Raw genomic sequence first — 19531 nt, 5'->3', positions numbered from 1 at the left:
ATTATGTTCTGTCATCATGGCAAATATAAAATGAATCAGTTATTAGAGATGAGTTTTTAAAACTATTATGTTTAGAAATGTGTTGAAAAAAATCTCTCCGTTAAACAGAATTTGGGGGAAAAATAAACAAGGGTGCTAATAATTCAGGGGGCCAATAATTCTGACTTCAACTGTATAATAATAATAATAATAATAATAATAATAATAATAATAATAATAATAATAATAATAATAAGTAATAATAATAATATAGTAAAGTTATTCTTTAGGCCTATTATTAATTTAATAAACTAATATTACAATAGGTTTATGGTGACGTTCACATTTAAACTCGAAACACAGATTTAATTCACCAAATAGGAATACAATAGAAGTCATTGTAAACTCGACATTTAGAAAAAAAACAAAACAACAAGCGTTTGTCAGTAGCAGAGTGAGATTAGCAGCGAGCGTGTGACTGCGCATGCGCCGCGCCGCAGCCTGTATGTATGTATGTGTGTGTGTGGAGTGTGTCAGCCCGGCGTGAATCTAGGAGGAAGCGCAGCTCATTCGGCCTCTTCTGCTTCAGTCCTTCACAGAGGACAGAGAATCACCGTCCACCTGTCCTATTCTCACACCGACGGGACAGGACACCGGACACAACCGAGTGCTCGAGCGTTTTTGGAGTGTTTCAATACAAAGCCTCCATGGAGTCTGATGGGAGGAGAGAGCATTTGAAGACGAACCTCAAATATTGAGACGGGCTACGCGAGGATTTGAGGTAACACTGCTCGCTTTAAACCCTGTGATAATAAAATGTGCTTTATTTTTCGTCGCTTATCTTTTCAGCGAATGATTTTGACGTTTAGAAAGGGGGGAAAGGTGGGAGCCAGTGGCCTCGTGCCGCTACAAAGCCAGCTGCGCATTCAACCGCATGAATATAAAGATAATACATTATCGTTGAATATGAATCAGCTGTTTATTACAGGTTTTGTTTAGCAAATGTGGACTTACTACCTCAGAGCTGCTCTTGAACTGTTTAAAGCCATACCTGGATATAAAACAAATGGGTTAATGTGTTAATCTATTAAGATTCTTGTTAGTGACAAGTTTTGACAACCTGCATACGGTTAATATAAAGCTAATAATTCAGTATTTCAGCTAGACGATGTTATCAATGAAGGGGTAGTATACATAGTTGTTGCCAATTCGTTACAAGTGTTAACTACTAACCTACTTGACAGGTGAGTAGGGGAGTAACGTAACTTGATAACGTTCATCACACGTCATCTGTGAAAAACGTTACCTTAAATGACTGAATATTTGTTTACTATGTGACTATGTTGTGCATTTATTTATTTATTCGTTCATATATTTAATGTGTTTTACCACAATATATGTTCTAGAAGGTCAAATTGAGCTCAAATGAAATAACTACTGCTTTTGTTATTAGTTAACTTTCTGCCAATTATACTTTCTAGGTTTTAAGGAGATCTGAATGTTTTGTAAGAGAACAACTAAGCAAGTTAAAATATTACATAACTTTAAATTACTTAATATAATTAGTTATTCTTTTTAACACGTTTACATTGAGATCGAGTTGGTTTTATATTTGCACATTCATTCAGTGACAGCTTGACATGCTCCCTATATTGTCTATCATGATAATTTGAATATCCGGTCTGAAATCTTATGCAAGTATGACTCAAACAACATTAGCACTATTTATTTGACTGTAAATTTTGTACTTTTAAAGTTATTGACTGCTAATATGATTCAGTATTTAGATTTCCCAAAGATCCAGGTGGATGCTACACGCTGGTGGTGGTGTGGAGAGACCCCCCTCTCATGAGTGTATGGCCATACACAATAAATGCGCTATATAAGTACACATTACATTACAAAGAATACTTATCTAATACTTCTGTAATTATATTATTAAGGAGAAAGTCCAGGTATCTGTGAATATAAAACCAACTTTTTTTGATGATGCTCTATTTTACTGAGAATTATTTGGAATTATTACAAATGATTTTACCTGTCGTAAGTAATCTTAAATAGATTTAAGCTTGCTAATAAATGCATTTAGAGACTGAACATGAAATGGTATTATAACTTTTTTAAATGGTACATTTTTTTCTGAAATGTGAATGCAATAATTGTAACAACAATAATATTTGTAAGGTTTTGAGTTGGACTGAACATAACATATTTTTTCCCACGTTAAATAGTGAAAATAATTCATTTTAGGTGCATTACAGGACATGAATTTTGCAAAATAGTGCAAAAGTTGTAAAGTTTAACCTACTCTATCTAAAGGTATTTAAGTGACTATCATCATTATTTTAATAGTGTTTAAACTGTGTCATTTATAGTGTTTTTAGTGTTGTTTAAATTGTGAATTTACACTCTTGTAAATTCAAATAATATTTTATATATATTCAATTTACATACATAAAAAAGCAACTCGCAGGGCTTCACAAGCGTAAACAAATATTAAAAACAACATCAACATATGGTAATCAAACCTTTTGAATCATATGAGCAAATAGAAAAATATGTAGAGAAAAAAAATATTTGCTTCGGTTTTATATTTGCACATTCATTCAGTGACAACTTGACATGCTCTCTATATTGTCTACCATGAAACTTTGAATATTCGCTCTGAAATCTTACGCAAGTATGGCTTAAACAACATTAGCGCTATTTATTTGACTGTAAATGTTGTATTTTATAGTTATTGACTGCTAATATGATTTAGTATTTATAATTCCCAAAGAATACTTATTAATATAATTATAGAAGTATTATATAAGGAGAAAGTCCAAATGTCTGTGAATATAAAACCAACTTTACCTCAATCAATTTTACTGAATATCATTCACTTCTGAATTCATACAAATGATTTTACCTGTCAAAAGTAATCTTAAATGGATTTAAGCTCGCTAATAAATGTATTTAGAGACCGAACATGAAACATTATTGTAATTTTTTTAAAAGGTACCATTTTTTTCTGAAATGTGAATGCAATAATTGTAATAATAATATTTGTAAGGTTTTGAGGTGGTCTGAACATAAATATATTTTTTGCCACATTAAATAGTAAACAATTCATTTTAGGTGCATTACAGGACATACATTTTATCTAAGCGCAAAAGTTTTACCCACTAACTAAACTAATTATTGTGACTATCACCATTATTTTAAAAGTGTTGTTTAAACTGTGTCATTTATAGTTTTGTTAGTGTTGTTTAAATATAAAATAAAATGGGTATCAGTAAAAAAAAAAAAGGTTTTAACCTTTATTTCTTCTAAATTCTTAACCAGTCAGAAATATTGAAGGTTTGTTTACATACTTTGTTTATTATTATTATTATTTTTTCTTTATTATTTTTATTATATATATATATATATATATATATATATATATATATATATATATATATATATATATATATATATATATATATATATATATATATATTAATATTAATTTTACATGCATAAAAATGGAACTCAAAGTGCTTCACAAGCGTAAACAAATATTAAAAACAACATCAACATAAGGTAATCAAATATTTAAATGATATGCGCAAATAAAAAATAGAGAGAAGAAAACAATATGTAGAGAAAGAAATGTTTGCTTAGAATCCAAATTCTCTTAAGGTTTGCATGAAGGAACAATACTAAACATCAAAAATACTTCACTATAAGATTTTTTTATCTTAAGCAAAAACAGAGGACTCTACTGAGCATGTGCAAGATTAGGTCTCATAACTAGTGATTGAAGACTTCAAATGTACTCTACTTGCCAGCGTTCGCTCTCACAGTATATCATTACAGCATTAGGTCAACACTTGACTTGACGTGTAGGTTATGAGTGTTGATTTGTTGAGTTGCATAAGTGACGAGCTCTTTCTCTTTTTCTTTTGTTTTTCTCTCCCCAAGCCAGCTGTTCCACTATGGAGTTCAGCGGATTGGTGACTTTCTGGATTGCATGTATATGCTTCTTGTTGCAATGTCGAGCGGACAAACTCAATCAAGTAAACGCAGACCCCTTACCAGCGGACAACGGTGTCTCGGGTGAGTGCGTCCTGAAATTGTTTACTTTTGGAGGGAAAATAGCTGTGTCATTGTCGATGTCATAGAGCTGACGATGATTTCTACCATCAAGATGTGCTTCAAAATACACCTCAGTGCTGTAGTCTTATTTAGAAATTGTATGGGGGTCTAAATGTGGCCCGGCTGAGAATAGTAAGGGAATGCATTCTCTATTAAGCGCTGTCCTCTCTTGGGTTGCACTGTGGCAGTGTGTCAAATAAAGGTGCCTAGAGCATCATAGCATATACCATTGCTTCCGTAGTGTGCTTTAGACTCTTAATAGTGCCTATTGTCTTTTAAAGAGTATCAGGAATTTTGGGGATCTGTTGCTTCTTGTCTGTATGCATGCTCTACATAAGAAACCAGTGTTGGGCAAGAGCTAACAAAAAACCTCATAGCTTTCTTGTGCAAAGTTTACGTCAAGTAAAGTGTCATTAAAAGCGCATTAAAAGCAGTGTCATTTGCATTACACTGAACTTCAACAGTGACATTTATATCAAACTGAACCGTAACAGTTTCAATTGCACTAGCATTCTACAACACTCGCCTGCCTGGATTGCTGGAATGTTCAACAATTCTAAATATTGTGGCTTTTACTCTCTTTCCATCATCTCTGTTTGAGACTGGAAAAAGTGGTGTTGAAAATAAATATGACGTTAATTAAATGAATAAAATTGGCGATATTTTGTTTTAAATATATAATATGTAAATATAAAAAAGAACATGTATAGTAAGCTATTATATATGAGCAATTCCAGCGTTATGGATGTGACATTTGCAGTAAAAACTTAAAACATAAATTCACATAGAAAGTATATGTTAACATTATATTGAAACATCTGTTTATATTTTCCACAACAACCAACCACAGAGTTAAGGGGCCAGAAAAATATCAGTCTGTAAATGTGTTTTGTGCTTTAAATGAGGGGGAAAAAAACATGCGTTATTTATATGACCAAAAAGTTTACAGTATACAACATGCATTGTAGAAATTCTGTGAATTAAACTGCACAACCCAAAACAAATGATGATAATTGAAAGAATAAGAGTTGGCTCACTATAGAACAAACATGATTGATTTTATTTAATTGAATATTTTTGCATTTATGAGGGAAAAAAATTTCTTATGGATGTGACATATCTCAAATCAAATTAAATTGTTTAAAAGCATTGAGAGAAACATTTTTGATTATTTCTAAAGTACTGTAAAATACTTGCTTATACAAACTTATTTTGTTGAAAACTTATTTTTCAATATATTTTTCAATATATAATGAGGAATTAAATTTAGCAGAAAATATTTTATGTATTTGATTTATAAAATTTATGTTGTCGATTTTATAGAGCTATATGTAATATATAAGCACAGTTTATTTAATTATAATTGCATTAAAAAATATCATAAAAAATAATTAAGAATTTAAAATAGTTGCATGTTAACTCTGGAAGTGCATAATAGTTTAATGTCTATGTTTTTGTGATGCATTTGTGTTTTCTTCTATAATTAGCATTTTTTCTTAGGTTTATTTGTTGCATATCAAAAATGTTTCAGAAAACAGTGAGACAATTTTCTCAATGCTTTTGCTTTTTAAATAGCCAGTATTATTAGCCTACATGCGAACCTGTGTTTGTCTATCATCAATCATGTTCTGCCTCGTTTGCTTTTGTGTAATCCAACATGAAATAGTCTTCCTTTTAAAATGGATATCTGTGGCCTTCTGGTGCTCTTGCTTTTTCTTGTTGTATTAGTAAATCACACCGTCTGATTTGATTGCAGCATAATGACTCAAGAGTCCTTTGGGAAAACAGTCCACAGTGTGTTTTAGAGCTTTTGTTGAACTGGAATACTGCCCGCTCATTAAGTGATACTACATCATCAGGCTGCTAGTTGAATAAGCTGTTTCGGATGTGTCCACCTTTTTCACACTCAATGTTCCACCTGACCTGTGTGTGAAGAGATGTTTTTATCTTTGCAAAGCAATGCAAGTCTGTTATGCTAGTATTATTAAGGGTAGGGTAATAAAACATAATCAGAAACAAAATTCTCACTATCATTTTGGATGCAAATTAAATATTGCAGCAACCAAAATGTTTTAAAGATTCATGATCATGACAGAGACCGTCTGTGGCCGCTGAATTAACTAAATTGAGTTTGTTTGTATTCAAATTTTTATTTATAGCTCAAGGTTATTTTTTTGCTCTGCTGTTTAATGTTTATGTACATTATGTTTAATGTTCATTAAATAGCCGATAGGAACTTCAGTTCAAATGGTGCAAAAACTGTTTTTGTTTGCATTTTTTTTACAAAGTAATTGACTTAATGTCAAAACAGACTGTTAATTTAATTTTACTTTTAGACTATTAATCTAATATTTAATAGACTATTTCACATTTACGCATATCAAATTTTTTTGCACAAATAATTTTTTTGTGTTTATGTGTGGTGTGAGACTGTTAACTGCAGTCAGAAGAGAGAGCAATGTCATATTTGAAGTTCCGGCCCTATAGACACTGCATTATACACACCTTGCATCAATGGTAATACGTTTTTTTGCAATTTGTATGTAAATGTACATTAAAAAAAAATAAACACTTTCAAGGAATTAAGATGCTGATGGCCATTAAATGTGTCATCGCAATCTTGCATGGTCACACCTTATGATAGTTATTGTTTTTACTAACATTAACTAACAATAATCAATACTTGCGAAGCATTTGGCGACATGGTGGCTCAATGGTTAGCACTTTCACCTCACAGCAAGAAGGTCGATGGTTCGAGTCCCGTCTGAGCCAGTTGGCATTTCTGTGTGGAGTTTGCATGTTCTTTCTGTGTTCACGTGGGTTTCCTCAGGGTGCTCCGGTTTCCCCCACAGTCCAAAGACGTGTCTATAGGTGAATTGAATAAACTAAATTGGCCGTAATGTGTATGTGCGTGTATGGTTGTAGACATGGGACAATAACTATTTTCAAGGGATACCACGGTTTGGAAAAGTCAAGGTTTTAAAACCACCCAAATTTTCTGTAATACCGTTCGTAAGGTATGTGTAAGATTTTTTTTTTATTTACTTTTTGTTTTTTCTAACAACAGTATCTCCAGCAGAAAAAATGTCCAAAGATGCCATTTTAAAGTGTAAAGAAATCTGTGTTTTTGAAACCAATGAAGACAGGGGAAGTCTATGATTAAAATGAATTATTTAGCCTATTTAGCCTGACATGTAAAATATTTTGGAGCAGTAAACATCTTTCAAAAAGTAAAATATATAGTGTTCAAAGGGGAAAAGTTTAGTGCACACCGTGTATACCGTGATACTGTGAAACTATCAATATATTGTTTTGCTATCAATATATGTTATCAATATAATGTACCCTATGTTAGTGATACACTTTTTTAAAAATAAATTGCATCTGCATAACATCTACTTTATGCATCACACTGGAAACCAAAGGGCAGTTGAGTGCGTTGCATTATGGGGTGGAGTTACTCGCACTCAGTTTGAACTCTTCTATACTGTACAATAGATAATCTGAGTGTACTATGCATGCTGAGAATTTGCATTCTCTGCACATACTACATAGTAGAGGTAGTTAGAGCTTCATGTTTGCATGCACTTTCAGCTTCAAATGCAAATCTGTTTAAGGAACAATGTGAAAGTTACATTTTATTATTTCACGTTTGAAACCAGTTAATGTAAGTATTTCATAAAGGAAGTTTGCAAATTATGTTATCATGAATGCAGTGTGCAAGTAGCTTGTGGTGCTTCCTAATGGCTTCAAATATATATTTCAGGGTTATTATGGCATACTATAACTAGAACGTCCTATGATTTTGTGAATTTGTCGGTTGTGTTAAATTGTAAACATGCTGAATTTGATAGCATTAAAATACCAGGTCAAGGCTTTTGCTTTTAGGAAGATGTTTATGTGACTGATATATGGACAGAGATGAGTGTTAAACTGAAATTGGTCATAGATAATGGTTTTTTTTTTTCTAGCTTTCCCAGCACTTAGATTAGCCAACACATGGGAAATGTGGCAACTTTGGCCTTTATCAAATTCAGTCACAAGCTTCCTGTTTTTTTTTTTTTTGTTTTTTAGGGTCAAGACCTGTAGGGGCACATGCAGGGCCTTTTGGTTTATCCAAGTTTATTATTATTATTATTATTATTATTATTATTATTATTATTATTATTATTATTATTATTTTGTTTAAAGTCTTTGTGGTTGCCTAAAAACTCTTGAAACTTTGCACACAGATCAGGTTCATTAGGGCCACACAGACTTTCACATAGAAGGTTTGTGGGCGCTCTATAACATGTTTTACAGAATTATTTTGAGGTGTTCTGTTTCATACCGCATTGTAGGTTTTGACATTTGCATGCATGGTGGGTTTTGATCAAACTTAAGCTTCATGTTTGGTGAATGAGGCTGAACACAATGTACCAAGGTCATTGTGCCACTAACTGGCAGCATTAAATAAAATAAAGGGAAATTTTCCAAAGGCTTTCAAATGCTTCTTATAACCTGAATCAATTTAGACTTAATCAGAATAATACTATTACATGGCTTACATAGAATTGTCAGAGAATTTCTTATATAAATAATTTTCTCTGCCATGATCGCTCATCAGACTTTCAATTGTTTTTAAGTTTACTCTTTTTCTTTAATTTAACATTTAGCCATTAAACATATCCATAGCGTCTTAGATTAACTAAATAATATTAGGCAGCAAAAATCTGTCAACATTGATGGCAATGTTTCATGAGCAGCAAATCAAAATTAAAATGATTTATTTAAACCGCAAAACATGCTCATTAAATAAATGAGCATGGAGAATTTTCATTCAGCTTTTGACCAGTTGTGTATTTGCTAAAAGGCAGCTCATGCAGCTCATCCCATTTTTTTTGTTTGTTATTTTTTTCTTGACCAAATCATTCTTCTGATTAGTGCTGTGCATTGTTGGGAAAATATGCAATATTATAATTAAGTGTTGCAAGTAAAGATGTTTTGTACAATTTAACTAACATTAAAATGCTACTTAATCAGCCATTTAAAAAAACACAATAGTTGAGTGTAATATGAACTGTATTTTACTGTAGGACAGTTTTAAAGTTGCATTGTGAAAATCACCGTATGTTTTATATTCTATTCAAGTTATACATGCAATTCTGTAAATACATGTAGAGCAAGATAAATGGTGCTGTAAATGTAAATACAGTATTTTTTCCCTAATTGTTTTACAGTAAGTTACTGGCGAACCGCTGCCAATAAGTTACTGTAGATTCTACAGAACATGTGTAGTGATTTTTATTTTGTAAAACAATGAGGGAATTGATATTTTTCTCATCTTCTGAGCTATTCAAATAAAAATGAAAAATATGACATGGTGCAAATATTTAGACATTATAACAACACGAATGACTAGGCCCACACGGAATCTGTGCGCACAGATTTCCACAGATTTTTAGCCTATCATTGAGTCTGTTTATTTACTTCTGTAAATGTGTGTAAATTTATATTTATTCAGTTTTTAGGTTAATTTCACTAATATTATTGTGATATAATAATAGTGATATTAAAATGTTCATTTTATTTATTTACAGTAGTCTTTTAGCAGATATATTAAATGAGAGACTCATTGCTTTATCAAATAAGTGGATCTAATTGGATTTGCATTGTAAACATTAAATAAAAGTTAAAAATGTATTTTATTTCATATACAGTATATAAAGTTTTTAGTTATGATACTCTTAAATTAATTACGCTTAGATCTGCAGATTATTTTTACAAAATTCTTCGCAGAAATGGCAAACAATGTCTGCAGATTTTGTCTGGCCTTACCAATGACTAATTAAATCTAAAACAAATATGTGTCATGGTGCAAAGAGCAAACATTTAGATATTTTAAAACTGAAAACATTTGCAAAAATCAAGTTTTTTTTTTCTTTCTTTTAATTTTCTGTTGTCTCCTGGCATTAGTTTATTTTCAGCTCTAGATTCACCTAACAGCACCTACTGAGGAGGGGTTGATAAACATAGTAAAGGCCCCATCTGATTGGTCAGATTTAGATAAACAACCTGTATGCAGCACACAAATGCTGGGCACATAAAATTAATTAAAATAATATATTCTCTATTGCATATACCAGTATCAAAATATTGAAAAGTTTTTGCTATATTGTTCAACCCTACTGATATTCACAAACTCTGACAAGCTTCAGTGAAGAGGATCTGTACCCGCCACGCCACCACAGGCCCTGATCTTTGGAACTTCTTGATCATGTCGGCTCTGAAAGAAGCAGAGCTTAGCATCTCCTGAGGCTCATGGTTATGCTCCACAGAGTAAGCAACTCTGATGCCACTGATTTTGTGTCTAGCCCTGTTGGAGAAGACAATAAATGCACTCTGAGCTACAGTTAGTCCACAACTTCCCCCAAGAGCCAAGCGGCCCCTCGGCACCTCTTTGTTACATAACAGCAAACTGACAAAAAATAATTGACAAGTTTGCTTCCCCTTTCATTACTTTGTAAAGATTCATACACTTAAGAAAATATCTAATGTTAACTTGCGTTTATGCATTACTTGACATTTTCTCTTGACCATCTGTACTGCAGTAATTGTAAGGGGACTGAAGCATTACATAACAATATTCGCCGATCCCTGATTAGATAGAGCGAGTCATGTTTCTTACAAAGGCACTGTGTGTATGCCTTTGACCACTGCTTTTGATCTTGGGTCGCTTCTGGTTATATAAAACACTTTATGTAGGACATCTGTTGGTAACCTAAAGCCAAAATGATACTTGCACAAGTATCTGCATGCATTGTGTATTCTTAACATGCATTCTTGCGTTTCTTTGCCTCTGCTCTTGGGTGATAGAGTTTCCTTGCTGTTATTCTGGTAGCTCGTTATAAAGTTCAGCTTTCATGGGCTTTGCATTCTTGCATTTACTTCTAGGGTAGAATAGGTTTCATAACTGAATGTTTTACTTATTTAGCAATATTACTTGCAGCATTAGAGTATACCACTTGTGCTTGAGGATCAGTTATATGAACATAGAGAGCATATTAAATGCTTTTGTGGAAGTAAAATGTCAAAATTGATCATTCAGTATCTGATAATGGATCTTTGTCTCTCTCACTCACACACAAGACATTTTATTCTGGAAATTATGGGTAAAATGTATGATAAGAATAATGATAGGCTTCTGAAACTAGCTTTATCCGAACAGAAGACATTTTAAAGAAATAAAAATGGAAATAATGCTTTACAAAATGACCTTTGTTGTATTATATGTATTTGTTATTTACATTCTTATTATTATATGTAAATATATGAATTATTTAAAAAAACAAAATTATTTATTTTTTTATTTTATTTTTATTTTATTTTTATTTTATTTTTATTCATTTATTTTTTATTATTTTTATTTATTTATTTTGCTTTATCAGTTCTTACAGTAATAACAGGAAAGCACTGACTGACACAATGTTATAAAATAAGAGACTTTCCATTTGGAAATTGACGGGAGACATTGTTATACAGGGGACTAGCATGTTACCAGGAGATAGTCTTAAGTCTAAACTTGATTTTAAGGAAATGAGCAATGTGTAAATATTTCTTAATTTCTTTTGGTTTGCTCAATTTGTTTAAAATACAGCCTTGTATGTAAGCTGAGTAAAATCTCCTCAAAGGCTGCAGTTCATTTTAGGCTCAGTGGCCCATTTTCAGAAACTAGATATGATCGTCTTCATATCCATTTACCAACACTCCAAACTTGGTGCCCGCTGATCTGCCAAACCTTCAGGGTGACTTTGACAGACATTTATCACTGTTCTTGGAGAGCTTTAAGATAAATGTCATCTTCGGTTGCTAAATGGCATGACTTGTGTTATGAAAAATACACACGCATGTGTTTATTTATGCAGCTTATGGGTCTCTTGGACTGATACTTTTGCATTTAACATACTGATATGTTGTACTTTATATGATATTAAAATGGGAAAATACAATATATGTTAATGGAATAGTTCACCCAAAACTGAAAATACTACTGTAAAACCCAACAGTCAACTTTATTAAATTAAAAGAGTGTTAATTCTACTCATTTGAAAAGAGTTTTGAGCTCGGTGTTGAAGGTGATGAGTTAATTTAATACCTCATTACTTAAGTTCACAGTACTCATATAGATTAGATTAGTCACCCTCAAGTGATGCATTGGAAAATAATAAATTGTATGAAATTTTTATTTATTTAGAGTTTTAAGACATTTTAAGACTAGATTTGAGCAAGTGATTTTTACCAGATGTCGTTAGATATACCAGATTAAACCATGCTTTTTTGCTTAAAGATTCCCCTTACTGTAAAACACATTTTACTGGACTGTACTGTTTTTAATGATCCCAGAAGGCTTTTTTATGTAATAAACTTTTTTAAGCACATTTTTAACACAATGACACCAGGAAAAGTTTAGAATTTTGTCATGATTTAACACTAAAATCATATTTAATTTATGTATTCATTTGTTTGTTGTTTTTAATTGTATATTTATCAATGAAATGTTCTTGCCATGAAAATAACCTGCCATGTTGCTGACACGGCATTAAATAAAAAATACATTACGTTACTCACCCTCAAGTGGTTCCAAACCTGTGACAACATTTCTTCTGTTATACACAAAAGAAGATGTTTTGAAGAATGTTGAAACCATTGACTTCCTTAATATTTATTTTTCATACTTTGGGAGTCAATGGTTAAAGGTTTTTAGCTTTCTTCAGACTATCTTCTGGTATGTTCAACAGAAGAAACTCATAAACGTTTGGAACCACTCGAGGGTGAGTAAATGAGAAGTAAATTTTCATTTATTTGGGGGAACTATCCCATTAATGCTTTTTTATTCATCAGGAATAAATTGTAGATATTTGAAATCAGATTTGAGCCAGTCCTAATTGGTGGTGAACCAATGTATCAACAAGACTAGTATATCAGTTCATATCTGGCTTTAAAGATAGCTATTATTACAAAAAGATAGACGCCGGTGTTTGTTTGTTTTTGCATAACTCATAAACGTTTGGAACCACTCAAGGGTGAGGAAATAAGTACATTTTTATTTACTGGGGGAAACTATCCCATTATTGCTTTGCTATTCACCAGGAAAAATATTGTAGATGTTTGAAATCAGATTTAAGCCAGTCCTAATTGGTGGTCAACCAATGTATCAACAAGACTACCATAGCAGTTCATATTTGGCTTTAAAAAATGGCAATTATTACAAAAATATAGATGTTTTGTTTTTGCATAACTAATACAAATTTGGAACAACTCGAGGGTGAGGAAAGGATAAGTACATATTCATTTTGGTAGAACTATCCCATTATTGCTTTGCTATTCACCAGCAAAAAAAATATCATGGATATTTGAAATCAGAATTGACTCACAATTGGTGGTCAACCAATGTATCCATCAACAAGACTAACCTAAAGCTCATATTTGGCTTCAAACACTGGCTATTATTACACAAAGACAGACGTCAGTGTTTGTTTGTTTTAGCACTTCATGGGTCTCTTGGACTCTTGCCTTTGTGTTCTAACACTCTGATAAACACAAACACCACCGGATATATCACATCCTACATCACTCTCTCAAGCACCACGCGCTCTGATCTGATAAAGTTCCCACTTGTGAATGCTCAAACAAGCTATACTTCAGGTTTCTCCACTTCAACACAAACCAGAGCTTTCCCGGCCCTCAGAACCCAGAGTGTGGTAAAACAACAGCTGTACAGATTTGCAGCCTAAAAATAGTTGCTTGCTAGTTTTAGTTAATACCACAGCGGGGTCTATTTTTGGACCCCCGTTCATAGTTTGAACTGGAAACCTCCATGGACTTAGTGAGGTTTTGAGAAGACCGTTTTAAGAAGCACCTCTGAATTTTGAACTCGCATTATTTTGAACACAGACAGGCTTCATTAGGACGCTGTGTTCTCATTCAAGAGTTCTTTGTGGTCCCGGACAGTTAAATTAACTATCACTAAGGCAACAGGCCGTATTGGGTCTTTATCCCGCCTTTATTTCTGAAGCAGCGGCACTCTTTCATTTGCTTGCTTTGTTTGAAGTGATCTTCAAGCTGATCGCACTAGTTCTCAGTTTAACTCCTGTAAAGCCTCTAGTAATGTAGTTGGTGGATTGGTAAAAGATCTGGGTTGGTAAATAAGTGTTTATCAACCCAGATCATTAACTAATCCGCCAACTACATTACTAGAGGTTGAAGACTAAACACAGAAGGACATTTCACTTGGCTTAAAGAGGATGATATGTGATTTAGGCAAGTTGTATCTTCTAAGAACTTAAACATGTATTGGCTTTTGCAAATCTACTTTAACTTCTTTAATTTGTATTAATATATATTTTCTGTGATGTGGCTTCATTGTATTCACAAGGAATTTATCAGAAAAGTTGGTGTTTGATTCCAAAACACTGAATACTTAGACAAAACAAATACTTGCAATACTGCAACATTTCAATAAGGCCAGTAAATATCAGCTCATATCTGGCCTAAAAAGGGGTATTGTGAGTTATAGTTTGATTAGTGAGTATCAGAAGCTTTTATTTTGACACTGCAAGCTTTTTTTGTCAAGTAATATTTATTTGGTCGTTGAATAGACTTTGTGTAACCACAAATTCCAGGATAAATTTTATAATATGCATAAACTTACGAAAACAAAAGAAAAGAAAAAATGCCCCAACCCCAGCCTGTAAGTGTACAATACAGTGATAATCAAAACATTTTAACCACCATACATTGCTTTGGGGAAAAGAATCCCCCATGAACTGACAGAGGAAAAGGCCCCAAATCTTGTGAAATTGTCCAAAGTTGCATTTTAAAAGAAATCAATTTGTTCCAAGTGCAGAGTAGATATCAGTTCTTCAAGCCATAGTTTGGCAGTTGGACGATTAACATTTTTTCCAGAACAATAAAAACAGCTTTTTGGCTGTTATCAAACAATATGTAGGGAATTTCTGTTGTGCTCTGCTCCGTGCATTAGGGTTGGGTCGATGGCCAATAGACATTACGATGCTGAGCCGGCATCACGACACTCTGCCCCGTCCCCGCCGCAGCAACAACCAGCTCACGAAAAACACACTTGGGCCCCGTTTACACGTCTTAACATGGCATTTTAAAACAAAAAAAGATCCACCTCCACACTGGCATTTACCTAGCATTTCTAAAAAGGTCTTCGTCCACACTTACCGCTAAACGCACATCACGTGACCACACACACACACACACACATAGGCATGCGTTGCAGCATATTCACACGTCTGAGCTTCAGGCAGTCAGCGGGCGCTTTGAGCACAAAACCCCATAGAGCAGTGCACATCGGACAGTTTATCAAGGGTGTACCGCTAGATCGAGTCTCACTATAGTTGTTCAATGTTATATTTAATTAACCTTATCTCTATCTAACGACTAATCTATCAGGTAACGTGTCACAACGTTAGTACACTGCTTCAATCTTTCACACTTGTACTTAGTACTTTTAGTTAAAACCACGGATACTGTTGGCTGTTTGTTGTGCACCTTTTTTACCAACCAAGTTTGTCAACGCCTGTATAACGACACGGATCACTCTGCCTATTCATGCCAGAGTCCCGTGGAAAAAAGTGATTGGCAGGTGATAATTTGTGTGTAACTTAACGTATCTTTGTTTTACCCATAACCAAATTATAAATAAATAAAGACCATGTGGGTCATGTAGTTAAAATGGTAGGCTACAAATAATTAATGTTATGAATTAATTATTCATAAATAATTATTTCACTGCCGCCTACGACGACGGTGCCATCGTCCATTGCGATGTTTCACATTAGACATTGTACAATGTCAAATTGGTCGACATCGCCCAACCCTACAATGAATATGTATAATCAGAAAGTCCCCACTGCAAGCGTGAGCTTTTCAGATGTAGTTTTTGGTCTAATATAATGTTAATGTCTGACATACTGTAGGTCTGTCTTAGAATTGTCAAAAGTATCAGGTGCAGTACCAATCAGAAACAAATCCAAAAAAGAAAAACATAAATTTCCTTCACAGCAGTATTGAGTTGTAAAACGATGACAGTCACGGCCAATTGCAGTCAACTGTGTTTAAGAACATGCTCAACAGCACTCAAATGTTAGAAGAAAATAGATGTTTTGAAAATTTCAGATAGTTTTAACAACCTTAGTCTGACCTCTGTTTTAAAGCACATACATTTTTTTTATGATTATGCCAGGCATCCACACTACGCCAACATTTTTAACCCTTGACAACAAAGCTTCTTTTTTTTTAATGCTAAAAATCCTGTTTTAATTTAGCGTTTGTATTGTATTGTATTTTAATGTAGGTGTTTCACTTCAAACTTCAAACACAAACTGCATTGATAATGCAGGTTCAGCTATCTTCAGTCGCTCTCTGACTGGTCTTCTGGGCTATTGTATGTCCAAAATCCTCTCATATGATCATTAAACAACTGGTAGACAGCAAGTATGAATGCTGGCAGAATATGCACATGTGAGCGGGAATTGTCTTCTGTCATTTGTGTTAGGCTGCGTAGTGTGGACGGAGATTTTTCTGAAATGCAGCAAAAAAGGGCAGTCTAAATTAGTGCATTTCCTTTTAAAATGCTCCTCGTGTTAATTGTGCCAAAGATAAAGCGTTGGTATTGGCCATTAACTTAAACACTGTAAATGGTGACTAAGTAACTAATTGTTGAAATGATACAATATCCTTTAAAGCCCTATTTACATAACAGGAAAGGGAAAGTGGATTCAAAGGAATCGTAAAATGTTTGCTTAAGATTTAATGTTGAATTGATTAGCAAGATGCATATTAAAATAAGACATTTGTTATGTATTTCACTGACTGTGTCTTTGTGTGTTTCACAGAGCTTTGCCGCATCGATGAGCCTTTATGCCAGGATGAGAATGCCATCCTCAGTTTCGAGGCCATTCGCAGCATTCACAAGCAAATGGACGACGATGACAATGGCAATGTGGATGTTTTGGAGACTGACGGGGTCAGTGAATTACTTTAAACTCTGACATTTGGTTAATTTAGGCTTTTGATTGACCTTTGTTCTCTTCTAACCTTACTCCGGGAAGTTGATTATTCAGTTCATTTGTGTTTCTCATGGCGTCAACAATAAAGTCAGCATGATCGTGAATGAATAACCTGTAGCAGGCTAATAGATACCCTGATGCTTGTCATTGCTTGTGATTTTGGAAAAAGTCAACAAGAGATAAATCATTAAATTACAGCAACTTTTACAAATCAAGACCTTAATTAAGTATAAACAAACATGCATAGACAGTGAAAACAAATGTACAACAGGGCTCGAAATGAACTTTTACTTGGTAGCACCGGTGCTCCCAACTTAAAATATTAAGGAGCACCCGAAAAAATTTAGGAGCACCCACCAAAAATGAATGAGCACCACTGCAAATTGTACATTAAGGGATTTATTGTATTTGAAAACAACATCAATCAGGTCTAACCAAAAACCAAAAACAACTATCTGACTAATGCTGTTATGACGTACTGATATTTGTGCTATAATTCCAAAATAAATGTCTAATAATCATAAAATATTAATGATGACGATGATAAAAAGAAAAATAATATACATCTCAAGAAAGAATGGACCAAAGAAAGTAGAAAAAGTCTCACTTCTACCACTCTTTAAAGGTTTTGATTTTGGTTTGTGTCATTTTAAATGCTCAGTCTCGTTATGCGCTGATTTCCATTTTTCTGTGTTTGTGGAAAAAAGCAGGCGAGGCAGCCGGCCCAATATATGAGCGGGGCAGTGGGGGATTCTCCCGATTATCTCCGGCGCAATACTGTTCTTTGTTATGAGCCGCAGTTTCAGTGTAAGCTTAGTAAAGGTGAGCTGCTTTGGCGATGATGTGTACAGTGTTAAATTTTCCATTCAGCTTTACATTTGCGCTGAACATGCAGTGGATGCAATGCACCGAGATTCGGGCACCTTCTCGATTGATCTCAGCTGGCGGATCAACATTCACCACATGATCGCTGTCATCGGCGCCATTATTTGTAACTTTAGGTAGGGTTTCGAAACCTGTGTACTTTTCACTCTTCAGCCGTGTTAATTTCTCGTGGTCACAAAAGCTCCCTGTCATCTGACAGCAGAAAGCCTGGAGTAATTGACAGCTAATATGAACCAATATAGTGGCAGGGAAGACTGATTTGGCACATTTTTAGAAAAAATAGAAACAGGTCGCACTACAACCATTAGTCGCACCAATGCTCCCAAATATATTATGAGGTCACATAGATTAAATTTCGGGCACATATGCGACCAAAATGGTCACAATATCGAGCCCTGTACGAGAACAAGACTTTACTTTACAGACTAAGAAAAAATAAGAATGACATTATCATTTAGATTAGTATTTAATTTACAGTGATATTTCATCTAAATGATAATAATAATAATAGTTGTATTTTACATTTTAAAAGCCTGTTATTAGTGGTTTATAAATTTAAATGCAATGACCATTTTAGTCAAAACGCATACATATAAGTGGAAAACCAATAATAATTTAGAACTTTTGTAGTATATGCATATCAAATAATTGATTTTTATATAACAATGACAGTATTATTTGACGAACATTATTTAATGTTTACAGCTTTGTTTACTATTAGTTTCTAGGTTAACCACAACCTCTCCGATTGGTCTATTATGAGTAAATCTATTACTTAAACATAAACTTAGCAAGTTTTTCCAATTTTTTCCTTTTTATTTTTAAATCACAATGTCCTGTCATGGAACTGATTTCACGTATGTCTAATATGGATGGGGATTTTAGTTGTAGTATTATTAACACTTCAAGATTATAGTGCTCAAGTCAGCTGCATCCTTTTTTTTTTGCCTCCTGCAAAGATGGCTGTAAATAATAAGATTTGTTCTGTCTAATGCTCTTTCCAGTAGTCTGAGCTTGTTAAAGCAATAGTACATGGTGTATTTTATCAGCCGTTGTGACACAGTGCAGCAATGTGTGTCAAGCTTGGTCTGATCTTTCTTTTTGTGGTTGCAAGATGCAGCAAGCAATTCTACAGAAAACCAGACGCTATTTTGAGTTAGGTGGCCTGCAGGGGCCAAAACCGCAAGTTTAGGTATATGTTTCACAAAGAGTAGGATCACTTTGACTTGATGCTAATAAATTCACTGTTAATAGGGAATTAAAGATGGAGGGATTACAAGTGATTGCAAAACCGTGTCATTGCGCATTTAGATAGTCATCAGGTTTTCACTCTTAGAGAATTTTGCTCTGCTGGTTCTGAGTTAACGCAGCTGCAAATAAGAATTTGACTTCAGACTTGTCTTTTGGAAACATGCGTATGTGCTTGTTTTCTCATTAGTTGTCAGTAGTTACATCATAATGTCATTGAG

At 33.6% G+C, this 19531-nt stretch overlaps 1 protein-coding gene across 3 annotated transcripts in view; it reads left to right on the top strand.

Annotated features, from left to right (window-relative positions):
• Positions 1–494: 494 nt before the first annotated feature.
• Positions 495–19531, top strand: part of stim1a (stromal interaction molecule 1a) — a 78483-nt gene continuing 59446 nt past the window's right edge. For all 3 annotated transcript variants that reach the window (XM_056473183.1, XM_056473182.1, XM_056473185.1), the window contains exons 1-3: positions 495–760; positions 3928–4062; positions 17004–17134. In XM_056473183.1, the coding sequence (XP_056329158.1) occupies positions 3942–4062; positions 17004–17134 (252 nt within the window). In that variant the 5' untranslated portion in view covers positions 495–760; positions 3928–3941. The remainder of the gene's footprint in view (positions 761–3927; positions 4063–17003; positions 17135–19531) is intronic.

This window comes from Danio aesculapii, chromosome 15 (assembly GCF_903798145.1).
Source record: "Danio aesculapii chromosome 15, fDanAes4.1, whole genome shotgun sequence".
Classification (NCBI taxonomy): Eukaryota; Metazoa; Chordata; class Actinopteri; order Cypriniformes; family Danionidae; genus Danio; species Danio aesculapii.
The sequence above is the reverse complement of the archived record's forward strand: the minus strand, read 5'-3'. Positions and strand labels throughout refer to the sequence as shown.